General features: G+C 47.7%; 1 protein-coding gene across 6 annotated transcripts in view; it reads right to left on the minus strand.

Annotated features, from left to right (window-relative positions):
* The window catches only part of LOC139383933 (MAP/microtubule affinity-regulating kinase 3-like), a 41083-nt gene that overhangs the window by 4464 nt on the left and 11735 nt on the right, over positions 1-24884 (minus strand). For 3 of the 6 annotated variants that reach the window (XM_071128552.1, XM_071128553.1, XM_071128548.1), the window contains exons 4-15: positions 22576-22624; positions 16355-16420; positions 11915-11985; positions 11434-11490; positions 10535-10771; positions 10256-10396; positions 8916-9015; positions 7674-7786; positions 7417-7564; positions 7099-7301; positions 6872-6975; positions 222-488 (exon numbers count right to left, since the gene is read on the minus strand). In XM_071128552.1, coding sequence (XP_070984653.1) covers positions 222-488; positions 6872-6975; positions 7099-7301; positions 7417-7564; positions 7674-7786; positions 8916-9015; positions 10256-10396; positions 10535-10771; positions 11434-11490; positions 11915-11985; positions 16355-16420; positions 22576-22624 — 1556 coding nt within the window. The remainder of the gene's footprint in view (positions 1-221; positions 489-6871; positions 6976-7098; positions 7302-7416; positions 7565-7673; positions 7787-8915; positions 9016-10255; positions 10397-10534; positions 10772-11433; positions 11491-11914; positions 11986-16354; positions 16421-22575; positions 22625-24884) is intronic. The other 3 variants (XM_071128549.1, XM_071128550.1, XM_071128551.1) reach the window with 1 other exon arrangement.

A 24884-nucleotide genomic window follows, 5' to 3' on the forward strand; every position in this document is an offset into this window, starting at 1 on the left:
GCACTCAGGCTACGTTATCAGTGCTTCTGGAACAATCTATTGTTAGTAGGACTGTGGATGTTCCACTCAATGTGACTCATGATACTAAAAAGCACACCTTTCAAAGACCACTCAGAAATATTAAAAACAAACCATATAACTAGATATAGTCATAGTATATTTTAGGGGCTTGGACTCATAGTTGAATTGAGTGGCATGGAGCTGTAGTCCCTGACACCTACCTGCGTGTGAGTTTGGAGGTGAGTTTGGAGAAGAGGTTACTGGAGCCGCGGCTGCGGGTCTGGGAAAGGGGCGCTGTGTCTTGGGACAGGGTGGGTGAGGCTGGGGGCCCGTTGTAGGTGGCCGTGCGGCGCTCCTTCAGCTGACCACTGTGGAAGGTGCTGCGGCTCGCCGTGCCTCGAGGGAAACGTAGTCTGTCTGGCGTGGTGGCGCTGGTGATGCTGTGGGTGGATGCCACGGGGTTCCGCTGGCCAGGAGACACAGCCACACTGCAGGGAGGACGGAGGGAAGAGATCAGACGGAGAAGAAAGACAAACACCTGGCTGTACATACCAGTTCTATACATAGAATCACCAGCTGGGCCATTATCATATCAACAGAACCTTACCTTCAAGTACTAAATTCTAAAATGACATCTGATCTGTGTCAATAATGTTAATTTAGAGTTATTCTAGTAGTTCACTATAGTGTGATATTGTTGAAGTGAGTTGGAGTCCTAATATCCAGATAGAATATTGTTTGGTGAAACATGGAGTGACTAATACAGGTTTGGATAGTCAAGCCAGAGGTAGGTAGTAGAGCTGCCAGTGCTAGACCAGGACAAGGGCCAGACCAGGGCCAGACCAGGGATCACAGGTCCAAGCAGATGATGAAGGAAAAATTGGGGAACAGAGGAGTGTGTATAATAAAGGGTGGGGCTGTCTCCTACAAGAGGTTAGAGAGAGGGAGAGATGACATCACAACGGTTAGAGATGGAGTCCATGAAAGGGATGCATGTGGGAGCCTTGTCGTGGGTTAGAGAGGGCCTGAGACAGTGAGACAGGTCTACACATAGGAGGTGAGAGGCCAGACAGACAGTTGGAGGCCCTGCCTGCCATCTTACAGAAGTCCAGAGTGCAGTGGGAGTGGGGCAGTGTGGCCCAGTCTGAGTCTGAGGGGAAGGCAGACAGGGGTCAGAGCCCTGGTACATCAGCTGGACCGAGGTGGACGAGCCAGCCAACACGGGGGCAAAGCCAGAGGACGAGCCAGTCAACACGGGGGCAAAGCCAGAGGGCGGGCTAATCATCACACAGGCATACGTCTCAATCATACTGGGACACGACCAGACCACGAAGAAACCAGAAAGATAGGAGATAGGAAAAAGGGGCCAAAAAAGAGAAGCGATGGGGAGGAAGTAGAGAAGCGATGGGGGGGGAAGTAGAGAAGCGGTGGTGAGGAAGAAGAGAAGCGGTGGTGAGGAAGTAGAGGAGCGGTGGTGAGGAAGTAGAGAAGCGACGGTGAGTAAGTAGAGAAGCGACGGGGAGGAAGTAGAGAAGCGACGGGGGGGAAGTAGAGAAGCGACGGGGGGAAGTAAAGAAGCGACGGGGGGAAGTAAAGAAGCGACGGGGGGGAAGTAGAGAAGCGACGGTGAGGAAGTAGAGAAGCGACGGGGGGGAAGTAGAGAAGCGACGGGGGGGAAGTAGAGAAGCGACGGGGGGAAGTAGAGAAGCGACGGTGAGGAAGTAGAGAAGCGACGGTGAGGAAGTAGAGAAGCGACGGTGAGGAAGTAGAGAAGCGACGGTGAGGAAGTAGAGAAGCGACGAGGGGGAAGTAGAGAAGCGACGGGGGGGAAGTAGAGAAGCGACGGGGGGAAGTAGAGAAGCGACGGGGGGAAGTAGAGAAGCGACGGTGAGGAAGTAGAGAAGCGACGGGGGGGAAGTAGAGAAGCGACGGGGGGGAAGTAGAGAAGCGACGGGGGGGAAGTAGAGAAGCGACGGGGGGGAAGTAGAGAAGCGACGGGGGGGAAGTAGAGAAGCGACGGTGAGGAAGTAGAGAAGCGACGGTGGGGAAGGAGAGAAGCGACGGGGGGGAAGTAGAGAAGCGACGGGGTGGAAGTAGAGAAGCGATGGGGGGGAAGTATAGAAGCGATGGGGGGGAAGTAGAGAAGCGACGGGGGGAAGTAGAGAAGCGACGGGGGGAAGTAGAGAAGCGACAGGGGGAAGTAGAGAAGCGACGGGGGGGAAGTAGAGAAGCGACGGGGGGGAAGTAGAGAAGCGACGGGGGGGGAAGTAGAGAAGCGACGGGGGGGGAAGTAGAGAAGCGACGGGGGGAAGTAGAGAAGCGGTGGTGAGGAAGTAGAGAAGCGACGGGGGGGAAGTAGAGAAGCGACGGGGGGGAAGTAGAGAAGCGACGGGGGGGAAGTAGAGAAGCGACGGGGGGGAAGTAGAGAAGCGACGGTGAGGAAGTAGAGAAGCGACGGGGGGGGAAGTAGAGAAGCGACGGGGGGGAAGTAGAGAAGCGACGGGGGGGGAAGTAGAGAAGCGACGGGGGGGGAAGTAGAGAAGCGACGGGGGGGAAGTAGAGAAGCGACGGGGGGGAAGTAGAGAAGCGACGGGGGGGAAGTAGAGAAGCGACGGGGGGGAAGTAGAGAAGCGACGGTGAGGAAGTAGAGAAGCGACGGTGAGGAAGTAGAGAAGCGACGGTGAGGAAGTAGAGAAGCGACGAGGGGGAAGTAGAGAAGCGACGGGGGGGAAGTAGAGAAGCGACGGGGGGGAAGTAGAGAAGCGACGGGGGGGAAGTAGAGAAGCGACGGGGGGAAGTAGAGAAGCGACGGTGAGGAAGTAGAGAAGCGACGGTGAGGAAGTAGAGAAGCGACGGGGGAGAAGTAGAGAAGCGACGGGGGGAAGTAGAGAAGCTATGGTGAGGAAGTAGAGAAGCGATGGTGAGGAAGTAGAGAAGCGACGGTGAGGAAGTAGAGAAGCGATGGGTGGAAGTAGAGAAGCGATGGGGGGGAAGTAGAGAAGCGATGGGGGGGAAGTAGAGAAGCGACGGGGGGGAAGTAGAGAAGCGACAGGGGGGAAGTAGAGAAGCGACGGGGTGGAAGTAGAGAAGCGATGGGGGGGAAGTATAGAAGCGATGGGGGGGAAGTAGAGAAGCGACGGGGGGAAGTAGAGAAGCGACGGGGGGAAGTAGAGAAGCGACGGGGGGGAAGTAGAGAAGCGACGGGGGGGAAGTAGAGAAGCGACGGGGGGGGAAGTAGAGAAGCGACGGGGGGAAGTAGAGAAGCGGTGGTGAGGAAGTAGAGAAGCGACGGGGGGAAGTAGAGAAGCGGTGGTGAGGAAGTAGAGAAGCGATGGGGGGGTAAGTAGAGAAGCGATGGTGAGGAAGTAGAGAAGCGATGGGGGGGTAAGTAGAGAAGCGATGGTGAGGAAGTAGAGAAGCGATGGGGGGGTAAGTAGAGAAGCGATGGTGAGGAAGTAGAGAAGCGATGGGGGGAAGTAGAGAAGCGACGGTGAGGAAGTAGAGAAGCGACGGGGGGGAAGTAGAGAAGCGACGGGGGGGAAGTAGAGAAGCGACGGGGGGGAAGTAGAGAAGCGACGGGGGGGAAGTAGAGAAGCGACGGGGGGGAAGTAGAGAAGCGACGGTGAGGAAGTAGAGAAGCGACGGTGGGGAAGGAGAGAAGCGACGGGGGGGAAGTAGAGAAGCGACGGGGTGGAAGTAGAGAAGCGATGGGGGGGAAGTATAGAAGCGATGGGGGGGAAGTAGAGAAGCGACGGGGGGAAGTAGAGAAGCGACGGGGGGAAGTAGAGAAGCGACGGGGGGGAAGTAGAGAAGCGACGGGGGGGAAGTAGAGAAGCGACGGGGGGGGAAGTAGAGAAGCGACGGGGGGGGAAGTAGAGAAGCGACGGGGGGAAGTAGAGAAGCGGTGGTGAGGAAGTAGAGAAGCGACGGGGGGGAAGTAGAGAAGCGACGGGGGGGAAGTAGAGAAGCGACGGGGGGGAAGTAGAGAAGCGACGGGGGGGAAGTAGAGAAGCGACGGTGAGGAAGTAGAGAAGCGACGGGGGGGGAAGTAGAGAAGCGACGGGGGGGAAGTAGAGAAGCGACGGGGGGGGAAGTAGAGAAGCGACGGGGGGGGAAGTAGAGAAGCGACGGGGGGGAAGTAGAGAAGCGACGGGGGGGAAGTAGAGAAGCGACGGGGGGGAAGTAGAGAAGCGACGGGGGGGAAGTAGAGAAGCGACGGTGAGGAAGTAGAGAAGCGACGGTGAGGAAGTAGAGAAGCGACGGTGAGGAAGTAGAGAAGCGACGAGGGGGAAGTAGAGAAGCGACGAGGGGGAAGTAGAGAAGCGACGGGGGGGAAGTAGAGAAGCGACGGGGGGGAAGTAGAGAAGCGACGGGGGGGAAGTAGAGAAGCGACGGGGGGAAGTAGAGAAGCGACGGTGAGGAAGTAGAGAAGCGACGGTGAGGAAGTAGAGAAGCGACGGGGGAGAAGTAGAGAAGCGACGGGGGGAAGTAGAGAAGCTATGGTGAGGAAGTAGAGAAGCGATGGTGAGGAAGTAGAGAAGCGACGGTGAGGAAGTAGAGAAGCGATGGGTGGAAGTAGAGAAGCGATGGGGGGGAAGTAGAGAAGCGATGGGGGGGAAGTAGAGAAGCGACGGGGGGGAAGTAGAGAAGCGACAGGGGGGAAGTAGAGAAGCGACGGGGTGGAAGTAGAGAAGCGATGGGGGGGAAGTATAGAAGCGATGGGGGGGAAGTAGAGAAGCGACGGGGGGAAGTAGAGAAGCGACGGGGGGAAGTAGAGAAGCGACGGGGGGGAAGTAGAGAAGCGACGGGGGGGAAGTAGAGAAGCGACGGGGGGGGGAAGTAGAGAAGCGACGGGGGGAAGTAGAGAAGCGGTGGTGAGGAAGTAGAGAAGCGACGGGGGGAAGTAGAGAAGCGGTGGTGAGGAAGTAGAGAAGCGATGGGGGGGTAAGTAGAGAAGCGATGGTGAGGAAGTAGAGAAGCGATGGGGGGGTAAGTAGAGAAGCGATGGTGAGGAAGTAGAGAAGCGATGGGGGGGTAAGTAGAGAAGCGATGGTGAGGAAGTAGAGAAGCGATGGGGGGGTAAGTAGAGAAGCGATGGTGAGGAAGTAGAGAAGCGATGGGGGGGTAAGTAGAGAAGCGATGGTGAGGAAGTAGAGAAGCGATGGGGGGGTAAGTAGAGAAGCGGTGGTGAGGAAGTAGAGAAGCGGTGGTGAGGAAGTAGAGAAGCGGTGGTGAGGAAGTAGAGAAGCGGTGGTGAGGAAGTAGAGAAGCGGTGGTGAGGAAGTAGAGAAGCGGTGGTGAGGACGTAGAGAAGCGGTGGTGAGGAAGTAGAGAAGCGGTGGTGAGGAAGTAGAGAAGCGACGGGGGGAAGTAGAGAAGCGGTGGTGAGGAAGTAGAGAAGCGGTGGTGAGGAAGTAGAGGAGCGGTGGTGAGGAAGTAGAGAAGCGACGGTGAGTAAGTAGAGAAGCGACGGGGAGGAAGTAGAGAAGCGACGGGGAGGAAGTAGAGAAGCGACGGGGAGGAAGTAGAGAAGCGACGGGGGGGAAGTAAAGAAGCGACGGTGAGGAAGTAGAGACGCGACGGTGAGGAAGTAGAGAAGCGACGAGGGGGAAGTAGAGAAGCGACGGGGGGGAAGTAGAGAAGCGACGGGGGGAATTAGAGAAGCGACGGGGGGAAGTAGAGAAGCGACGGTGAGGAAGTAGAGAAGCGACGGTGAGGAAGTAGAGAAGCGACGGGGGGGAAGTAGAGAAGCGACGGGGGGAAGTAGAGAAGCTATGTTGAGGAAGTAGAGAAGCGATGGTGAGGAAGTAGAGAAGCGACGGTGAGGAAGTAGAGAAGCGATGGGTGGAAGTAGAGAAGCGATGGGGGGGAAGTAGAGAAGCGATGGGGGGGAAGTAGAGAAGCGACGGGGGGGAAGTAGAGAAGTGACGGGGGGAAGTAGAGAAGCGACGGGGGGAAGTAGAGAAGCGACGGGGGGAAGTAGAGAAGCGACGGGGGGAAGTAGAGAAGCGACGGGGGGGAAGTAGAGAAGCGACGGGGGGGAAGTAGAGAAGCGACGGGGGGGGGAAGTAGAGAAGCGATGGGGGGAAGTAGAGAAGTGGTGGTGAGGAAGTAGAGAAGCGACGGGGGGAAGTAGAGAAGCGTTGGTGAGGAAGTAGAGAAGCGATGGGGGGGTAAGTAGAGAAGCGATGGTGAGGAAGTAGAGAAGCGATGGGGGTAAGTAGAGAAGCGATGGGGGGGTAAGTAGAGAAGCGATGGTGAGGAAGTAGAGAAGCGATGGGGGGGTAAGTAGAGAAGCGATGGTGAGGAAGTAGAGAAGCGATGGGGGGGTAAGTAGAGAAGCGATGGTGAGGAAGTAGAGAAGCGATGGGGGGGTAAGTAGAGAAGCGGTGGTGAGGAAGTAGAGAAGCGGTGGTGAGGAAGTAGAGAAGCGGTGGTGAGGAAGTAGAGAAGCGGTGGTGAGGAAGTAGAGAAGCGGTGGTGAGGAAGTAGAGAAGCGGTGGTGAGGACGTAGAGAAGCGGTGGTGAGGACGTAGAGAAGCGGTGGTGAGGAAGTAGAGAAGCGGTGGTGAGGAAGTAGAGAAGCGACGGGGGGAAGTAGAGAAGCGGTGGTGAGGAAGTAGAGAAGCGATGTGGGGATGTAGAGAAGCGATGGGGGGGGAGTAGAAGAAGAGCACCACATTGAGGATATTTCTCCCCTGGAGGCCTGGTCTTGTTTTTCTTCAATAAATTATCTCAATATTAACAGTATTGATACACATAGTTCCCTCCTCTGTGCCCCTGGGGGGAGGAACAGTGAAGGTGCTGTGTTGAATGCTGATTCCATGTGGAAAACACGGGGAACACAGTCAAATTCTAGCCTGTTTCTTACCTGTTCTCCTTCCCATTGGGAATGACAGAGAGACAGTCCATAGCGTTCCTGTCGCTGCACACATACGTGTTTCTCCTCGTCATCCCGTCAGAGCCAGTGTTATTCTGCGGGGTGGAACAGAAACTCTGAAATCACAAATCATCAAATCGGAATTGAGGATTCATCCCCACTCCAAGTGTAAGAATATGTTATACAATTGATAATGGGATGGAATAGCAGACACTCACGTTGGGAACAGTGGGAACCCCCTTCCTGCCATTGGGAATATCAGCCTTGTTGGGGTTGTTGGCGTTCCCCAGCAAGGGGCTGGGTGGGGGGACACAGCGCCCCCCGGGGACATTGCGCCCTCCCTCCTCTTTGATGTTGTTTTCGGCCGTGCTGGTCTGACTCCTCTTAGGGTGTTCTGAACCTGGGGGAACATTCTGACCCACTGGAGAAGAGAGAGAAAACGAGGAAGAGAGGAAATGGTAGAGCTGAAACACATTTGTCAAAGATGAGAATTCCCTCTAAATGGTTGTTAATGACTGACTGATAGAGTGTCTCACCCTGGTCACTGTAGCGTCCCTGTTTCTGGTTGGAGGAGATGCTCCGCTGGACTTTGAGGTGTGAGGGGGACTGGCCATTGAGCTCGCTGGTGGGCCGGGGTTTAGCCAGGGACAGGTTGCTGCTGGAGGTTGAAACACTGGGCTCCAGCTAGGTCAAAGGTCACACACACACACACACACACACACACATTAAAAAGATTGGACACTAATGGATATACTAAGCACTAGACCACAACTATCCATAGTGTTGCTCTGACCTCAGAAGACTTCCTCCCCAGCAGTAGGTAGGTGGCAGTGATCTCGTCATACTTCATCTTGGCCAGAGACTCCTGGATCTCCTCTGGAGAGAAGCCCATCCCCACCATTACATCTGGAACAGTACAGAGACATGAGTTCACATATACAGCCCTGGCCTCCACAAGCATTGTCAACAACTGTCTTATTTTAAGGGACCTTTCATTTAAATGAATTGACCCCAATCCTGCAGCCCAAAATGGTTGCCATAATACCAGAAAGGTCTTTATTCGCCAGTATCAGCAACCAATCGCAGCCCACATCCTTAGTGTGTTCTACATAGATATAAACAATTCATAAGCAATTATGCACACTTGCTCCTCTGACTCATTTAAAGCAAACATATTAGATTTTCCTTTTTCACCATAACGACAAGAGATCTTTCACCACTTAATAAATGTAGCAGCAACCTCATCATGCGAGTGAGTCATTGCATTCTAGCTCAGGTGTCATCACCCGGCCCCCCTCCTCCCTCTCGCCCCATCCGTCAGCAGAGGAGGACAGGTGATGCAAGCAGCACAGCGGGAGTGGAAGTGATTGGTTGGGAGGCAGAGGAAGATGGGGAGTGATTACACCCCCACTGCGCTACTTGCATCACATTGAGAGGAGCATGCCAGGTGGGGAAGCTCCCGGAGCGGCAGTTCCACCAGACATCAGCTCCCTCTATCCATCTGTGCTCCACAATCAATGTGTTCAGGCAGACCAGGCTTCACCAAACCCAGAGGAGTCAGTGCTTCTCCACTGGGTGAATGAGATGGGGAACGCCCTGAAACGTGATCTCTCTCCACTAGACTACAGAGCCCTCAGTGAAACATGTGCTCCATTTCATCTCTCCCTCCCGCCCGCTCTCTTTCTCTCTGTGCTAGGTGACTGGCAGCTCCCTCTAACCAACGTGCTCTGACAGAGATCCCAGCTGCTGTTATGCAATACCCCCACACTCCAGAGGACATCTTTCAGCATGTACACCCTCTCTCCCCCTACCCCTTAGTGCTTTTATCCAGGCCAAGATGTGGAGGTTCTCTCTGTCTCGTGTCTCTCCCTCTCGGAGGCTCCTGCAGAAGTAGTTTTTATGCTGCGTTTTATCTTTTCCTTTTGAAAACTGTAAAGTGCTTAAATACTGAGAGCGATTATGTTGCAGTGCTGCTGCCTACACACGTTAGAGTTCGTGAAGCTCAAAAACAAGAGTCGTTTTCTCCTCTTAGTACCTATTCTCTTCTGATCTGCGATGTCCTGTTCTGGTTCTACGAAAGGCTTGAGCTCGTCCTCCTCCGATCCCGCATTGATCCAGCGGTCTTTCATGATTTGCTGAAATAAAATGTTAAAAAAAGAGTCCTCATAGAACAGGGTCCTTTTCCTACAGGGTCCTATCCTCATGATCACAGGGTGGGTGGGGGGGGGGGTTCTTTTCTTAAATACACTTAAAGGTTCACTTATTTCACCTCATTGCACTCAAAAAACAAATTGAATTGTTATTTCCCCTAAAAATAAGAATTGGAAAAGAGATTTTGATTTGAATCAATGCTACACTGTTTGAAAGCTGAATCGTCATTTAAAGTCAGTCTAATCTAATTCTCAAACAAACTCACCAATCAATTGGGCGGTCGTGTACGATGGGTTTACAAGATAATGATAATAGGAAATGTTCAACCACGAGGCCGATATCTGTTCTAAATTACATCTTTAGATGCAGGACTGTATGTAATCTGAACTTCTAGTGAGAAGAGGGATGAGGATGGATATGAGCACACAATGTGAACATACAGAAACCAAGACAACTATGTGCTGTGCCTGCATTTCGCTCTGCCTAAAACTCAGAAAACAAGAAAGATAAAAACAAGAGGGATCATGAATTATGTATTGTGCCAACAGAGGAGAGAAAGAGAATGGAGAATATATAATCAGCACAAAAAGAGAGCAGTGTGATGAGTGTCGAGCAGATGCCGGCCCAAGGAATGGAGAGGTGGATGGATGGACAGATGGCAGGCAGGCGGATGGAGAGTTGGCAGGCAGGCGGATGGAGAGATGGCAGGTAGGCGGATGGAGAGATGGCAGGCAGGCGGATGGAGAGATGGCAGGCAGGCGGATGGAGAGATGGCAGGCAGGCGGATGGAGAGATGGCAGGCAGGCGGATGGAGAGATGGCAGGCAGGCGGATGGAGAGTTGGCAGGCAGGCGGATGGAGAGATGGCAGGCAGGCGGATGGAGAGATGGCAGGCAGGCGGATGGAGAGATGGCAGGCAGGCGGATGGAGAGATGGCAGGCAGGCCGATGGAGAGATGGCAGGCAGGCCGATGGAGAGATGGCAGGCAGGCCGATGGAGAGATGGCAGGCAGGCCGATGGAGAGATGGCAGGCAGGCCGATGGAGAGATGGCAGGCAGGCGGATGGACAGATGGCAGGCAGGCGGATGGAGAGATGGCAGGCAGGCGGATGGAGAGATGGCAGGCAGGCGGATGGAGAGATGGCAGGCAGGCGGATGGACAGATGGCAGGCAGGCGGATCGACAGATGGCAGATGGATGGAGAGAATAAAGTGTTGAATATTTACATTTTCGCTGTCCTCCCTCACCTCGAGAGTCCCCCGCTTGGCCGGGTTGAGCACCAGGAAGCGCTTGAGGAGGTTCTCGCAGTCTGTGGACATGTAGAAGGGGATACGATATTTCCCCCTCAGAACCCTCTCCCTAAGCTCCTACAGAGAGACGGAAAGGGAGAAAGAGTGAGTGAGGACATCTTATCTCAAGTTTTACCCCTATGTTTCACTGACTATGAATCTCCCACAGACAAAGGAACTGAGTATGGAAGTATTTCTATGAGTCTTACTACATACCTTAAGGTTCTGCCCATCGAAGGGCAGAGAGCCGCTGACCAGTGTGTAGAGGATGACCCCCAGGCTCCAGACGTCCACCTCGGGCCCATCGTACTTCTTCCCCTGAAACAGCTCCGGGGCGGCGTAGGGTGGGGAGCCACAGAACGTGTCCAGCTTGTTCCCCATGGTGAACTCATTACTAAAGCCAAAGTCCGCTATCTTAATGTTCATGTCTGCATCCAGCAGCAGGTTCTCTGCCTAGAGACACAGGAGGGGAATTGGAGAAGAATGGGGTGATGAGGTGAGAGATGGCTGGGACGTCAGATTGAAAGACAGAGGTAACAGACTACCTAGGCCACAGGTAAAAGCATAACACATTTGAATAACCCACAAAGATCCATGCTGACAGTAGAGTTCCAATCAGAGATAGAGATGTCAAAGGCACAACAAATATCTACTGATCCCTCCACAGAAAACCCCCTCACAAAACAAAGTGCTCTACAAGTCAAAGTAAGTGTCAAACACACAGGGGGAGACAGCTGCTCTCTGCTCTTACATCTCAGTCCTCATGGATCATTCATGAAGCTCTACAGCGTAAACACTGTATGGACACGCTGCTGATGGAAAGGAGATGGGAGCTCTGAACAGAGTAACTCCCACTGAGGTCGACCCCCTCACGCTAACCGAGATAAAAATACAGGAGCATCAATATTTATTCTACATGTGGCAGCATAATTTTTTAAGTGAGTATGTGGTGCAATGGAGAACATGTGAGCAGGGAAAAGCACCGCCTTTGGCCACTTTAGTTCACCCCCCCCCCCCCCCCCACACACACACACACACACACACGCACACACACACGCACACACACACACACACACACACACACACACACACACACCCCCTCACTGGGTCCTTACCTTCAGGTCTCTATGAACAATGCGCTTCTGGTGGCAGTACTGCACAGCAGAAACGATCTACAGAGAAACACACATACAGAGTGTAGACATGAAGCTTGGAGAAAACTGAGTCTCCTCTTCCTGTGTGAGCAGGAAGAGCATCTGCTCGAGGTTTATCAGAGCTCCCAATGAAACTCTGCAGTAAGATGAACCTGCGGTCAGACCAGGGAAGTAGTTAGCTATAGCCTCGACATTGCTGAGTGTGCCTGCCTATCCTCCCACTGCAGAGAGCTGTGTGGAGGCAGCACATCCCCAGTGTATCACTGTCAGTGGGAGAGAGATAAGCGATGAGGGCAGCTCTGTGTTTTGCCATTTCTCATAACTTTACAGTAACAGCAGACTATCCTGGGTGGTTTAGGACACTGACCAATGAGGAATCGGCAGGCAGACAGGCAAGGCAGGGTGAGAATCCAGCACACTGCGGGTAAAGTCCTGTACCTACCTGTCTAAATTTAGCCCTGGCCTCTTTTTCCTTCATCCTTCCGTGTGCAACAAGGTAGTCGAAGACCTCTCCTGCATGAGAAAGAAGACAACAGTAAGGATATTAAATTGCATGAGAAAGAAGACAACAGTAAGGATATTCAATTGCATGAGAAAGAAGACAACAGTAAGGATATTAAATTGAAGGCTGTGTATTTCAAAGGGAAAACGGTACGAAAACACTTTGTACATCAAATAAGGTCAAGGTTTAGAGCAGGGCTGTTCAATTCCGGTTCTGGAGGGCCAAAATACTTCCGTGTCTTGTTTCTACCTGGTAGTTAATGGCACACACCTGGTGCCCCAAGTCTGAATTAAACCCTTATTAGGAGAGGATGAAAATCAGAAGTGTTTCGGCCCTCCAGGACTGACATTGAACAGCCCTAGTTTAGAGAATAATCCAAATCAAATCAAGAACTACTTTAAAACACAGTATGAGGAGGATGTGAACCTAACTGTTCCTCACGCCTACAGAGAGACACAGAACTCTAATTCCTTTACTGTAGTACTGTCCTGAAGGCACACGCTTCTGAGTATGGCAACAACATCAGATGCTTTCTTCAGCCCACGCAGCTGTGTTGTGTTCTCTCAAACCCGTCCATGCTAAAACGTGACACAGCTCTCTCGTGTGCTAACAGCAGCTGAGATGTTAGTGGGCGAGAAGGGGGGGGGGTCCAGCATTAACAACTTGCCCCATAAAACCTTTTGTTCTGCATCCCCGAAACCCTCCCACACACAATCAGTGTTCATCTGCGGTGGCAGCAAGTGAGCGTGTGACTATGTGCGCAAAAGAGAGTCACCAGTGCCCTCCAACTCTGCTCTAAATGCAGGACGTGTCAACACACATTTCAGATTTCCTAGAAGTAGGTTGCAATGTACTGAATATGATATATTTCCTGTAGGGCTGACCCCGTTTTGTTGACTGGTCGTTTGTTTGGTCAATAGGCTTTTGGTTGACTGAGATTTATTTAGTCGGGCAGTAGTACATAAAAAAATAAAAAAATGTTCATGGTGTACAAGACACCTGTCTAATTGGCACCTGCCTGAGTGGACTAATCCATTATAGAGGCCGTGGGGATGGCACAGTCCATCACTCTAAGACATGTGCTACTGAAATTGTATATGGTTATATTACATTGGAACAATGGTGCAACACTAATAAAAAATAATATTTTATAACAGATGTGCGCTTTCTCCCACGTTGGATAGCAGTCGCTGTCAGTGGTTCTGAAACACATCAGTGCACTGTTGGCGCCTAGACCATGTTGCTTTGTGCATAATAGCAAAGTTAACCAGCATATTGGTGTTGAGAACAATGCTGTGGAGGCAGCAGCAGAATGAGGAGATGAGAAAAACAGCCTTTTGACTTAATTGTCTAAGAGAAGTAGCCTAACTGTTAAATGTGCCTGGCTTTATAAATCATCAATATATCTACAGAAATAAGACATATCCTGCTTCTGTTGCCTGTTTGTTTAATAGCCTACTGATTCCATGAGCACCAAGCCTTCGTAAGCACCAAACCCCACACAACATGTCAGGATAAGCAATTTCACAAATTCGTCTGTTTGCTATACTGTAATAAAGGCTTAATCTTGTTTTTCGTTAGAACAGCCTGTCGGGTATTATTTATCATTTATTTAGTGTTACTTACACTGTTCCAAATTGTCCGAAAAATATTTATAATAACCCTCCTTTTTCTTGATCTCATTATTGTTGTGACTATTATTGTTATGATTGTCATTGTTATAATAATAAGTAATGTCATTATCATTAGTAGGCTTAGTATAGCTGCATCGCATAACCGCCATTGAGCTGTAGGCCTAAGAGCGCATCCTGTTTATTCTTAATACTGAAACTTACTTTGGTCTATATATATATCTTACAGTACTGTAACAATCAATCACTCATTCATAAATGTCATCACACAGCATGAGTCATTCATGATTTGAAATGCAATCAAGCATTGACCCTTGAATAATTAGTGTGAACAATAAATAAACCGTTCCATTTTGCTGTAATAAAGACTTTACAAAAAAAAAGTTGTTTACATTGTTCCAAACAGTGAGATAAATTATATTGTAATCTAACAGAACCTGTTTGGCACACATAATATGCACGGAGTGCTTGCTCCTTACCTTACGAGCTAAACTACTTCTATGCTTGCGTCGAGGCAAATAACACTTAAACATGCATGAGAGCACCAGCTGTACCGGAACACTGTGTGATCACCCTCTCCGCAGCCGATGTGAGTATGACCTTTAGACAGGTCAACATTTACAAGGCAGCTGGGCCAGACGGATTACCAGGACGTGTACTGCAATCATGCGCTGACCAACTGTATTCACTGACATTTTCAACATCTCCCTGTCCGAGTCTGTAATACCAACATGTTTTAAGCAGACTACCATAGTGCCTGTGCCCAAGAACACGAAGGTAACCTGCCTAAATGACTACCAACCCGTAGCACTCACGTCTGTAGCCATGAAGTGCTTTGAAAGGCTGGTCATGGCTCACATCAACACCAGCATCCCAGAAACCCTAGACCCACTCCAATTTGCATACCGCCCCAACAGATCCACAGATGATGCAGTCTCAATTGCACTCCACACTGCCCTTTCCCACCTGGACAAAAGGAACATCTATGTGAGAATGCTATTCATTGACTACAGCTCAGTGTTCAACACCATAGCGCCCTCAAAGCTCATCAATAAGCTAAGGACCCAGGGACTAAACACCTCCCTCTGCAACTGGATCCTGGACTTCCTGACGGGCCGCCCCTAGGTGGTAAGGGTAATAATGACAATTACAACAATACTGAATGAACATTTATTTTAACTTAATATAATACATTAATAAAAATACATTTAGCCCTAAATAAATAATGAAACATGTTCAATTTGGTTCAAATAATACAAAAACTAAGTGTTGGAGAAGTAAAAGTGCAATATGTGCCATGTAAAAAAGCTAACTTTTGAGTTCCTTGCTCAGAACAGGAGAACATATGAAAGTTGGTGGTTCCTTTTAACATGAGACTTCAATATTTCAAGGTAAGAGGTTTTAGGTTGTAGTTAATATAGTATTTATAGGACTATTTCTCTCTATACCATTTGTATTTTATATACCTTTGACTATTGGATGTTCTTATAGGCACTATAGTATTGCCAGTGTAACAGTATAGCTTCCGTCCCTCTCCTCGCCCCTACCTGGGCTCGAACTAGGAACACATCGACAACAGCCACACTCAAAGCAGCGTTACCCATCGCCCACAAAAGCCGCGGCCCTTGCAGAGCAAGGAGAATAACTACTCCAAGTCTCAGAGCGAGTGATGTTTGAAACGCTGTTAGCGCTCACCCCGCTAACTAGCTAGCCATTTCACATCGGTTACACCAGCCATTAGGCTGATAGGCTTGAAGTCATAAACAGCGCTGTGCTTGCGAAGAGCTGCTGGTAAAAATTACAAAAGTGCTGTTTGAATGAATGCTTACGAGCCTGCTGCTGCCTACCATCGCTCAGTCAGACTGCTCTATCAAATCAGACTTAATTATAACATAACACACAGAAATACGAGCCTTTGGTCATTAATATGGTTGAATCCGGAAACTATCATTTCAAAAACAAAATGTTTATTATTTCAGTGAAATACGGAACCGTTCGGTATTTTATCTAATGGGTGGCATCCCTAAGTCTAAATATTCGTGTTACATTGAACAACCTTCAATGTTACGTCATAATTACGTACAATTCTGGTAAATTAGTTCGCAATGAGCCAGGCTGCCCAAACTGTTGCATATACCCTGACTCTGCGTGCAATGAACGCAAGAGAAGTGACACAATTTCACCTTAATATTGCCTGCTAACCTGGATTTCTTTTAGCAAAATATGCAGGTTTAAAAATATATACTTCTGTGTATTGATTTTAAGAAAGGCTGTAATTATGTTGCAGCTTTAGCAGCACGAACAGCGCAATAAACACTGTGGTGGTCGCTGCAGCAGGGAGGAGAGAGCGACAATGGATGCTAGTCACACAGTCACTCACTGTCATTTTTTTTTTTAACACATCAAGTCTGAGCCCGGCTCGGCACAATCAAATCAATTGCGGTCAGACTTCCTCTAGTCATGTGTGTCTTAATTATTTCATCAAACAGTGCACTTAACGCATCAGACAAGCTCAGTGAATATACTGTAGTTGATTTGATTAAACACATAGGATTTGTCTACATATGGAAAAATACACTTATGAAAATGTAGACCAATTGATGGGTCGAAAGAACCGAGATGACTCTCGGTCGACCATGATTTTTTTCAGTCGGGGACAGCCCTAGTTTCCTGTATGGCTCTTCACCATGCCCTATGCCATCACAGCAGTTACGGGGGCTGAGAAGCCGAGGCATAACATACTACTCACCTCCACTGGCATACTCCATCACCAGGTACAGCGTCCTCTCTGTCTCGATCACCTCAAACAGCTTGACTATGTAGAAAAGAGAAAGATCTGTCCTTGAATTCAGGCCCACACTCAAAAACAATTAAGAATGTCATCTTTCTGGCTCAACTGTGTAAAAATGGGTGTCCTGGATAGCTGACGGCATTGTCAGGGACCAGCGGTGTAAATGGATCCTGGTAAGAGAGAGACTCTGTACGCCTGACACTGAACTGCTTTCTGTGTCACTGCGACCCTACTACCTGCCCCGTGAGTTCCCCCAATTGTTTGTTACCGTTGTGTACATTCAACCTAAAGCTAATACAACAAAGGCATCAGAGATGATTTATAATCTGTCACAGAAACTGGAATCCATCTCCCCCGATGCACCCAAATTTATTTTAGGTGATTTTAACAACTGTACCTTGCAAAGTCCTGCGCACATACCACCAGTATGTGAAATGTCACAATAGGAAAAATAGGACTCTTGACTTGTGCTATGGGACAATACCAAATGCATTTTCTGCCACCACCAGACCACCCCTGGGGACATCAGACCACAATGTGGTCTACCTCAGGCCAACCTACTGTCAGCTCCTGGAGAGGGAGAAACCCACAGTTAAAACTGTCCAGATCTGGAATGACAAGGGTATCACTTGTCTCCAGGGGTGTTTTGACTGTACTATGTGGGAGGTATTCGGTCTCCAGGGGTGTTTTGACTGTACTATGTGGGAGGTATTTGAGGACAGCAGCTCTGATCTTGATGAACTCACAGATGTTGTTTCAGACTATGTAATCTTCTGTGTTGAGTCAGTTGTGCCTACTAAAACCTGTAAAATCTTCCCCAACAATAAGCCTTGGGTATCAAAACATCTAAAATCACTACTTGATAGGAAGAAGGCAGTTTATGCCAAGGGTGATAGACAGGCTTTAAGAGATGTACAATGTGAGATCAAAAGACAGATACAGTGGGGCAAAAAAGTATTTAGTCAGCCACCAATTGTGCAAGTTCTCCCACTTAAAAAGATGATGCCTGTAATTTTCACCATAGGTACACTTCAACTATGAGACAAAATGAGAGAAAAAAAATCTAGAAAATCACATTGTAGGATTTTTAATGAATTTATTTGCAAATTATGGTGGAAAATAAGTATTTGGTCACCTACAAACAAGCAAGATTTCTGGCTCTCACAGACCTGTAACTTCTTCTTTAAGAGGCTCCTCTGTCCTCCACTCCTTACCTGTATTAATGGCACCTGTTTGAACTTGTTATCAGTATAAAAGACACCTGTCCACAACCTCAAACAGTCACACTCCAAACTCCACTATGGCCAAGACCAAAGAGCTGTCAAAGGACACCAGAAACAAAATTGTAGACCTGCACCAGGCTGGGAAGACTGAATCTGCAATTCGTAAGCAGCTTGGTTTGAAGAAATCAACTGTGGGAGCAATTATTAGGAAATGGAAGACATACAAGACCACTGATGATCTCCCTCGATCTGGGGCTCCACGCAAGATCTCACCCCGAGGGGTCAAAATGTACACAAGAACGGTGAGCAAAAATCCCAGAACCACACGGGGGACCTAGTGAATGACCTGCAGAGAGCTGAGACCAAAGTAACAAAGCCTACATTCAGTAACACACTACGCCGCCAGGGACTCAAATCCTGCTTAAGCCAGTACATGCCCAGGCCCGTCTGAAGTTTGCTAGAGAGCATTTGGATGATCCAGAAGAAGATTGGGAGAATGTCATATGGTCAGATGAAACCAAAATATAACTTTTTGGTAAAAACTCAACTCATCGTGTTTGGAGGACAAAGAATGCTGAGTTGCATCCAAAGAACACCATACCTACTGTGAAGCATGGGGGTGGACACATCATGCTTTGGGGCTGTTTTTCTGCAAAGGGACCAGGACGACTGATCCGTGTAAAGGAAAGAATGAATGGGGCCATGTATCGTGAGATTTGAGTGAAAACCTCCTTACATCAGCAAGGGCATTGAAGATGAAACGTGGCTGGGTCTTTCAGCATGACAATGATCCCAAACACACCGCCCGGGCAACGAAGGAGTGGCTTCGTAAGAAGCATTTCAAGGTCCTGGAGTGGCCTAGCCAGTCTCGAGATCTCAACCCCATAGAAAATCTTTGGAGGGAGTTGAAAGTCTGTGTTAGCCAGCAACAGCCCCAAAACATCACTGCTCTAGAGGAGATCTGCATGGAGAAATGGGCCAAAATACCAGCAACAGTGTGTGAAAACCTTGTGAAGACTTACAGAAAATGTTTGACCTCTGTCATTGCCAACAAAGGGTATATAACAAAGTACTGAGATAAACTTTTGTTATTGACCAAATACTTATTTTCCACCATAAATTTGCAAATAAATTCATTAAAAATCCTACAATGTGATTTTCTGGATTTTTTTACTCATTTTGTCTGTCATAGTTGAAGTGTACCTATGATGAAAATTACAGGCCTCTTTCATCTTTTTAAGTGGGAGAACTTGCACAATTGGTGGCTGACTAAATACTTTTTTGTCCCACTGTAATGGTGAACAAGGAGGCATACAAGCAAAGGGTGGAGAGGACCCCTCTCCCCAGGAAACGCAAGGGTGGCCTGGCCAAGGGATTAAATCCATGACTAGTGCCCCCACATAGGCAGGGGGAAAACCAGTGCTGACCATGGGAGATGTTTTCTTCTCAAGAGTTGAATCAGACAACTTTGTGTTGGAGGTAAAACAAACGGAAGCACCATTACAAATGTTTGTGAGAGTTGTTAAACAGTCTGATGTTATAAAGTTGTTCAGGGGATGTAACACAGACAAAAGCCCAGGCCCAGACAAAATAAGTGGACATGTGTTGAATGACTACCGCCCTGTCGCCTTGACATCCTTAGTAATGAAATTCCTTGAGAAACTTGTGGAAAGTAATATTCTCAGCATCACCCAGAAGCTTCTCGACCCATTTCAGTCTGCCTATCAACCTAGCAGAGGAGTTGATGATACCATTCTTACTCTCCTTAACATGGTCTATAGACATCTAGAGGATGCCAAATCCCATGTTAGGGTTCTGTTTGTTGACTTTTCTTCAGCGTTCAACACAATCCAGCCCTACATTCTGGCACAGAGACTCATTCAGGACTACTCCTTAGATGGGGGGCTGGTTTTGGGGCTGTTGGGACTTCCTGAGCCAACGCTCACAGCGAGTCAAAATTAGGTCTCCATGTGTCGGACATACGCAATAGCAACACAGGCTCTCCTCAGGGATGTGTTTTGTCCCTACTCCTGTACACTAATAGTTGTACTAGTTCCCATCCTGACAGACACCTCGTTAAGTTCGCTGATGACACTGCCTTGATCAGCCTGTTGCATGATGACGAGGAACATCATGGCCCGGTCCTAGATGGCTTTGTAGAGTGGTGTGAGGAATCACACTTGGTCCTCAATACCATCAAGACCAAAGAGATGTGCATAGATTTCAGGAAGTGTACAACACCTCTGCAACATCTATCAGTGGTCAGAATATAGAGATTGTAGAGGAATACAAATACCTGGGTGTCCTCTTGGACAATAAGCTTCAGTGGAGTAAATGTACAGACCTGATCTACAAAAAGAGCCAACAGAGACTGTACTTTCTCAAAAAGCTGGGATCTTTTAATGTAGACTGTACTATACTGACTCTGTTTTACAAATATTTAATTGAGAGTATTTTAACTTTTTGCATTGTTTGTTGGTTTGGCAATGCCACTGTCAGCCAGAGAAATATGCTGAGAAGGATTATCACCACAGCAAGCAAAGTACTTGGAGTCAAACAGACAGGCCTGGATGAGATCTTTAAGGTCAGGGCCCTCCGCAAGGCTCACAAAATCATTTTAGACCCAAGCCATCCCCTGTACCCGGACTTTGAACTACTCCCCTCTGGGAGCAGGTATAGGACAACCCTCAGCAGGAAAAATAGAACTAGACAATAATTTGTGCCAGGTGTGATATCCCTCCTAAATAGCTTGGGCTAATGTTCCTATCGACTCAGTAAGGCCAGCAGGCTAGTCTATTGGTATGTAACTGTTATGAAAGTTGTATTGTCAATTCTGTTTTGTATTTAAACTGATCTTAAAACGTGTACATGACACTACAACAACAACATTTCCCCATGCGGACAACAAAGTCAGTAAGTAAGTAAGAAAGATGGTTCTAGGGAGTTTATGTTCCTCAGTATCCAGAGCAAACAATCGTAGTTTAGAGCAAGGAATCCAGTTTACAATCATTCACATGTTCTACTGCTGAAGTCAGAAGTTTACATATACTTAGGTTGGAGCTCCACAAATTTCTTGTTAACTAACTATAGTTTGGCAAGTCGGTTAGGACATCTACTTTGTGCATGATACAAGTAATTTTTCCAACAATTATTTACAGACAGATTATTTCACTTATAATTCACTGTATCACAATTCCAGTGGGTCAGAAGTTTACATATACTAAGTTGACTGTGCCTTTAAACAGCTTGGAAAATTCCAGAAAATTATGTCATGGCTTTAGAAGCTTCTGATAGGCTAATTTACATCATTTGATTCAATTGGAGGTGTACCTGTGGATGTATTTCAAGGCCTACCTTCAAACTCAGCTTGACATCATGGGAAAATCAAAAGAAATCAGCCAAGTCTGGTTCATCCTTGGGAGCTATTTCCAAATGCCTGAAGGTACCACGTTCATCTGTACAAACATCAGTACGCAAGTATAAACAACATGGGACCACGCAGCTGTCATACCGCTCAGGAAGGAGACGCGTTCTGTTTCCTATAGATGAACGTACTTTGATGTGAAAAGTGCAAATCAATACCAGAACAACAGCAGCACATGTTTTCAACTGCACATGGGGACAAAGATCGTACTTTTTGGAGAAATGTCCTTTGGTCTGATGAAACAAAAATAGAACTGTTTGGCCATAACGACCATCGTTATGTTTGGAGGAAAAAGGGGGAGGCTTACAAGCCGAAGAACACCATCCCAACCGTGAAGCACGGGGGTGGCAGCATCATGTTGTGGGGGTGCTTTGCTGCAGGAGGGACTGTTACACTTTACAATATAGATGGCATCATGAGGGACGAAAATGATGTAGATATATTGAAGCAACATCTCAAGACATCAGTCAGGAAGTTAAAGCTTGGTCGCAAATGGGTCTTCCAAATGGACAATGACCCCAAACATACTTCCAAAGTTGTGGCAAAATGGCTTAAGGACAACCAAGTCAAGGTATTGGAGTGGCCATCACAAAGCCCTGACCTCAATCCCATAGAAAATTTGTGGCAGAACTGATAAAGTGTGTGCGAGCACGGTGGCCTACAAACCTGACTCAGTTACACCAGCTCTGTCAGGAGGAATGGGCCAAAATTCACCCAACTTATTGTGGGAAGCTTGTGGAAGGCCACCCGAAACGATTGACCCAAGTGAAACAATTTAAAGGCAATGCTACCAAAAGTACTAATTGGGCGTATGCAAACTTCTGACCCACTGGGAATGTGATGAAAGAAATAAAAGCTGAAACAAATCATTCTCTCTACAATTATTCTGACATTTCACATTCTTAAAATAAAGTGGTGATCCTAAATGACCAAAGACAGGGAATTTTTACTAGGATTAAATGTCAGGGATTGTGAAAAACAGAATTTAAATGTATTTGGCTAAGGTGTATGTAGACTTCCGACTTCAACTGTAGCCTTGAAGAGCTTGAGGAAACTGAATAAATGTATTTCTCATTTCCTTTGATCACTCCTCCAACTAACCTCTCCACTCCCTCATCTTAGAATGGTGCGTGTGTTGCTGCATACACTCTCTGGCCTACCATTTCTCACATGTGGGCATATTATACAGGGCCCTCGTGCTTATTGGGTATACAGTGTAAAATCAGCCTCCCTGCAGTCTTTTCAGTGAGCTGATCTAACAGTCTCTGGATGAGTGGCTGAGAGCTCCATGGCTATATATAGTGGAGGTGGGATGGAGAAGAGGCTCCCTCTCGCTCTTTTAAATGGTTATCATTGCACATTTAATTATAACCACATTTGAGCAGAGGAAATCATGACGTACGCGGGGTACAAAATTAAACGCAATTAACAACATATCCTGTCTCCATCTGTAAGGTGGTGTGTAGTGTATGGTGGTGTGTAGTGTATGGTATTGTGTGGTGTATGGAGGTGTATGTGTGTGTTCTGCTTACCTATATTTGGGTGGTTTAAAATCTTCATTATTCTTACTTCTCTGAAGAGCTGCAGGGAGAGAAAATGTATTAATTGTTCGATGTTGGACTGGATGTGTCAGAAAAGAGAGACAGTAGGGAACTGTTAGAGGTGGAATTGTATTTATATATATATATATATATCTATATATATAAAATTCCACCTCACTGCCGATTTTGCAGGTTTTCATACAAAGCATGTAGAGGTCTGTAATTTTTATCATAGGTACACTTCAACTGTGAGAGACGGAATCTAAAACAAAAACCCAGAAAATCACATTGTATGATTTTTAAGTAATTAATTTGCATTTTATTGCATGACATAAGTATTTGATCACCTACCAACCAGTAGGTGATCTGTTTGAAATTGTTACCTGTATAAAAGACACCTGTCCTCCCACTCAATCAAACAGACTCCAACCTCTCCACAATGGCCAAGACCAGCGAGCTGTGTAAGGACTTCAGGGATAAAATTGTAGACCTGCACAAGGTAGGGATGGGCTACAGGACAATATGCAAGCAGCTTGGTGAGAAGGCAACAACTGTTGGAGCAATAATTAGAAAATGGAAGAAGTTCAAGATGACGGTCAATCACCCTCAGTCTGGGGCTCCATGCAAGATCTCACCTTGTGGGGCATCAATGATCATGAGGAAAGTGAGGGATCAGCCCAGAACTACACAGCAGGACCTGGTCAATGACCTGAAGAGAGCTGGGACCACAGCCTCAAAGAAAACCATTAGTAACACTACGCCGTCATGGATTAAAATCCTGCAGCGCACGTAAGGTCCCCCTGCTCAAGCCAGCGCATGTCCAGGCCCGTCTGAAGTTTGCCAATGACCATCTGGATGATCCAGAGGAGGAATAGGAGAAGGTCATGTGGTCTGATGAGTCAAAAATAGAGCTTTTTGGTCTAAACTCCACTCGCCGTGTTTGGAGGAAGAAGAAGGATGAGTACAACCCCAAGAACACCATCCCAACCGTGAAGCATGGAGGTGGAAACATCATTCTTTGGGGATGCTTTTCTGCAAAGGGGACAGGACGACTGTACCGTATTGAGGGGAGGATGATGGGGCCATGTATCGCGAGATCTTGGCCAACAACCTCCTTCCCTCAGTAAGAGCATTGAAGATGGGTCGTGGCTGGGTCTTCCAGCATGACAACAACCCGAAACACACAGCCAGGACAACTAAGGAGTGGCTCCGTAAGAAGCATCTCAAGGTCATGGAGTGGCCTAGCCAGTCTCCAGACCTGAACCCAATAGAAAATCTTTGGAGGGAGCTGAAAGTCTGTATTGCCCAGTGACAGCCCCGAAACCTGAAGGATCTGGAGAAGGTCTGTATGGAGGAGTGGGCCAAAATCCCTGCTGCAGTGTGTGCAAACCTGGTCAAGAACTACAGGCAACGTATGATCTCTGTAATTGCAAACAAAGGTTTCTGTACCAAATATTAAATTCTTCTTTTCTGATGTATCAAATACTTATGTCATGCAATAAAATGCAAATTAATTACTTAAAAATCACACAATGTGATTTTCTGGATTTTTGTTTTAGATTCCGTCTCTCACAGTTGAAGTGTACTTATGATAAAAAATTGCAGACCTCTACATGCTTTGTAAGTCAGAAAACCTGCAAAATCGTCAGTGTATCAAATACTTGTTCTCCACACATATATATATATATATATATATATACATACAGTGCCTTGCGAAAGTATTCGGCCCCCTTGAACTTTGTGACCTTTTGCCACATTTCAGGCTTCAAACATAAAGATATAAAACTGTATTTTTTTTGTGAAGAATCAACAACAAGTGGGACACAATCATGAAGTGGAACAACATTTATTGGATATTTCAAACTTTAACAAATCAAAAACTGAAAAATAGGGCGTGCAAAATGATTCAGCCCCTTTACTTTCAGTGCAGCAAACTCTCTCCAGAAGTTCAGTGAGGATCTCTGAATGATCCAATGTTGACCTAAATGACTAATGATGATAAATACAATCCACCTGTGTGTAATCAAGTCTCCGTATAAATGCACCTGCACTGTGATAAGTCTCAGAGGTCCGTTAAAAGCGCAGAGAGCATCATGAAGAACAAGGAACACACCAGGCAGGTCCGAGATACTGTTGTGAAGAAGTTTAAAGCCGGATTTGGATACAAAAATATTTCCCAAGCTTTAAACATCCCAAGGAGCACTGTGCAAGCGATAATATTGAAATGGAAGGAGTATCAGACCACCGCAAATCTACTAAGACCTGGCCGTCCCTCTAAACTTTCAGCTCATACAAGGAGA

The sequence above is a fragment of the Oncorhynchus clarkii genome, chromosome 25 (genome assembly GCF_045791955.1).
Source record: "Oncorhynchus clarkii lewisi isolate Uvic-CL-2024 chromosome 25, UVic_Ocla_1.0, whole genome shotgun sequence".
NCBI lineage: Eukaryota > Metazoa > Chordata > Actinopteri > Salmoniformes > Salmonidae > Oncorhynchus > Oncorhynchus clarkii.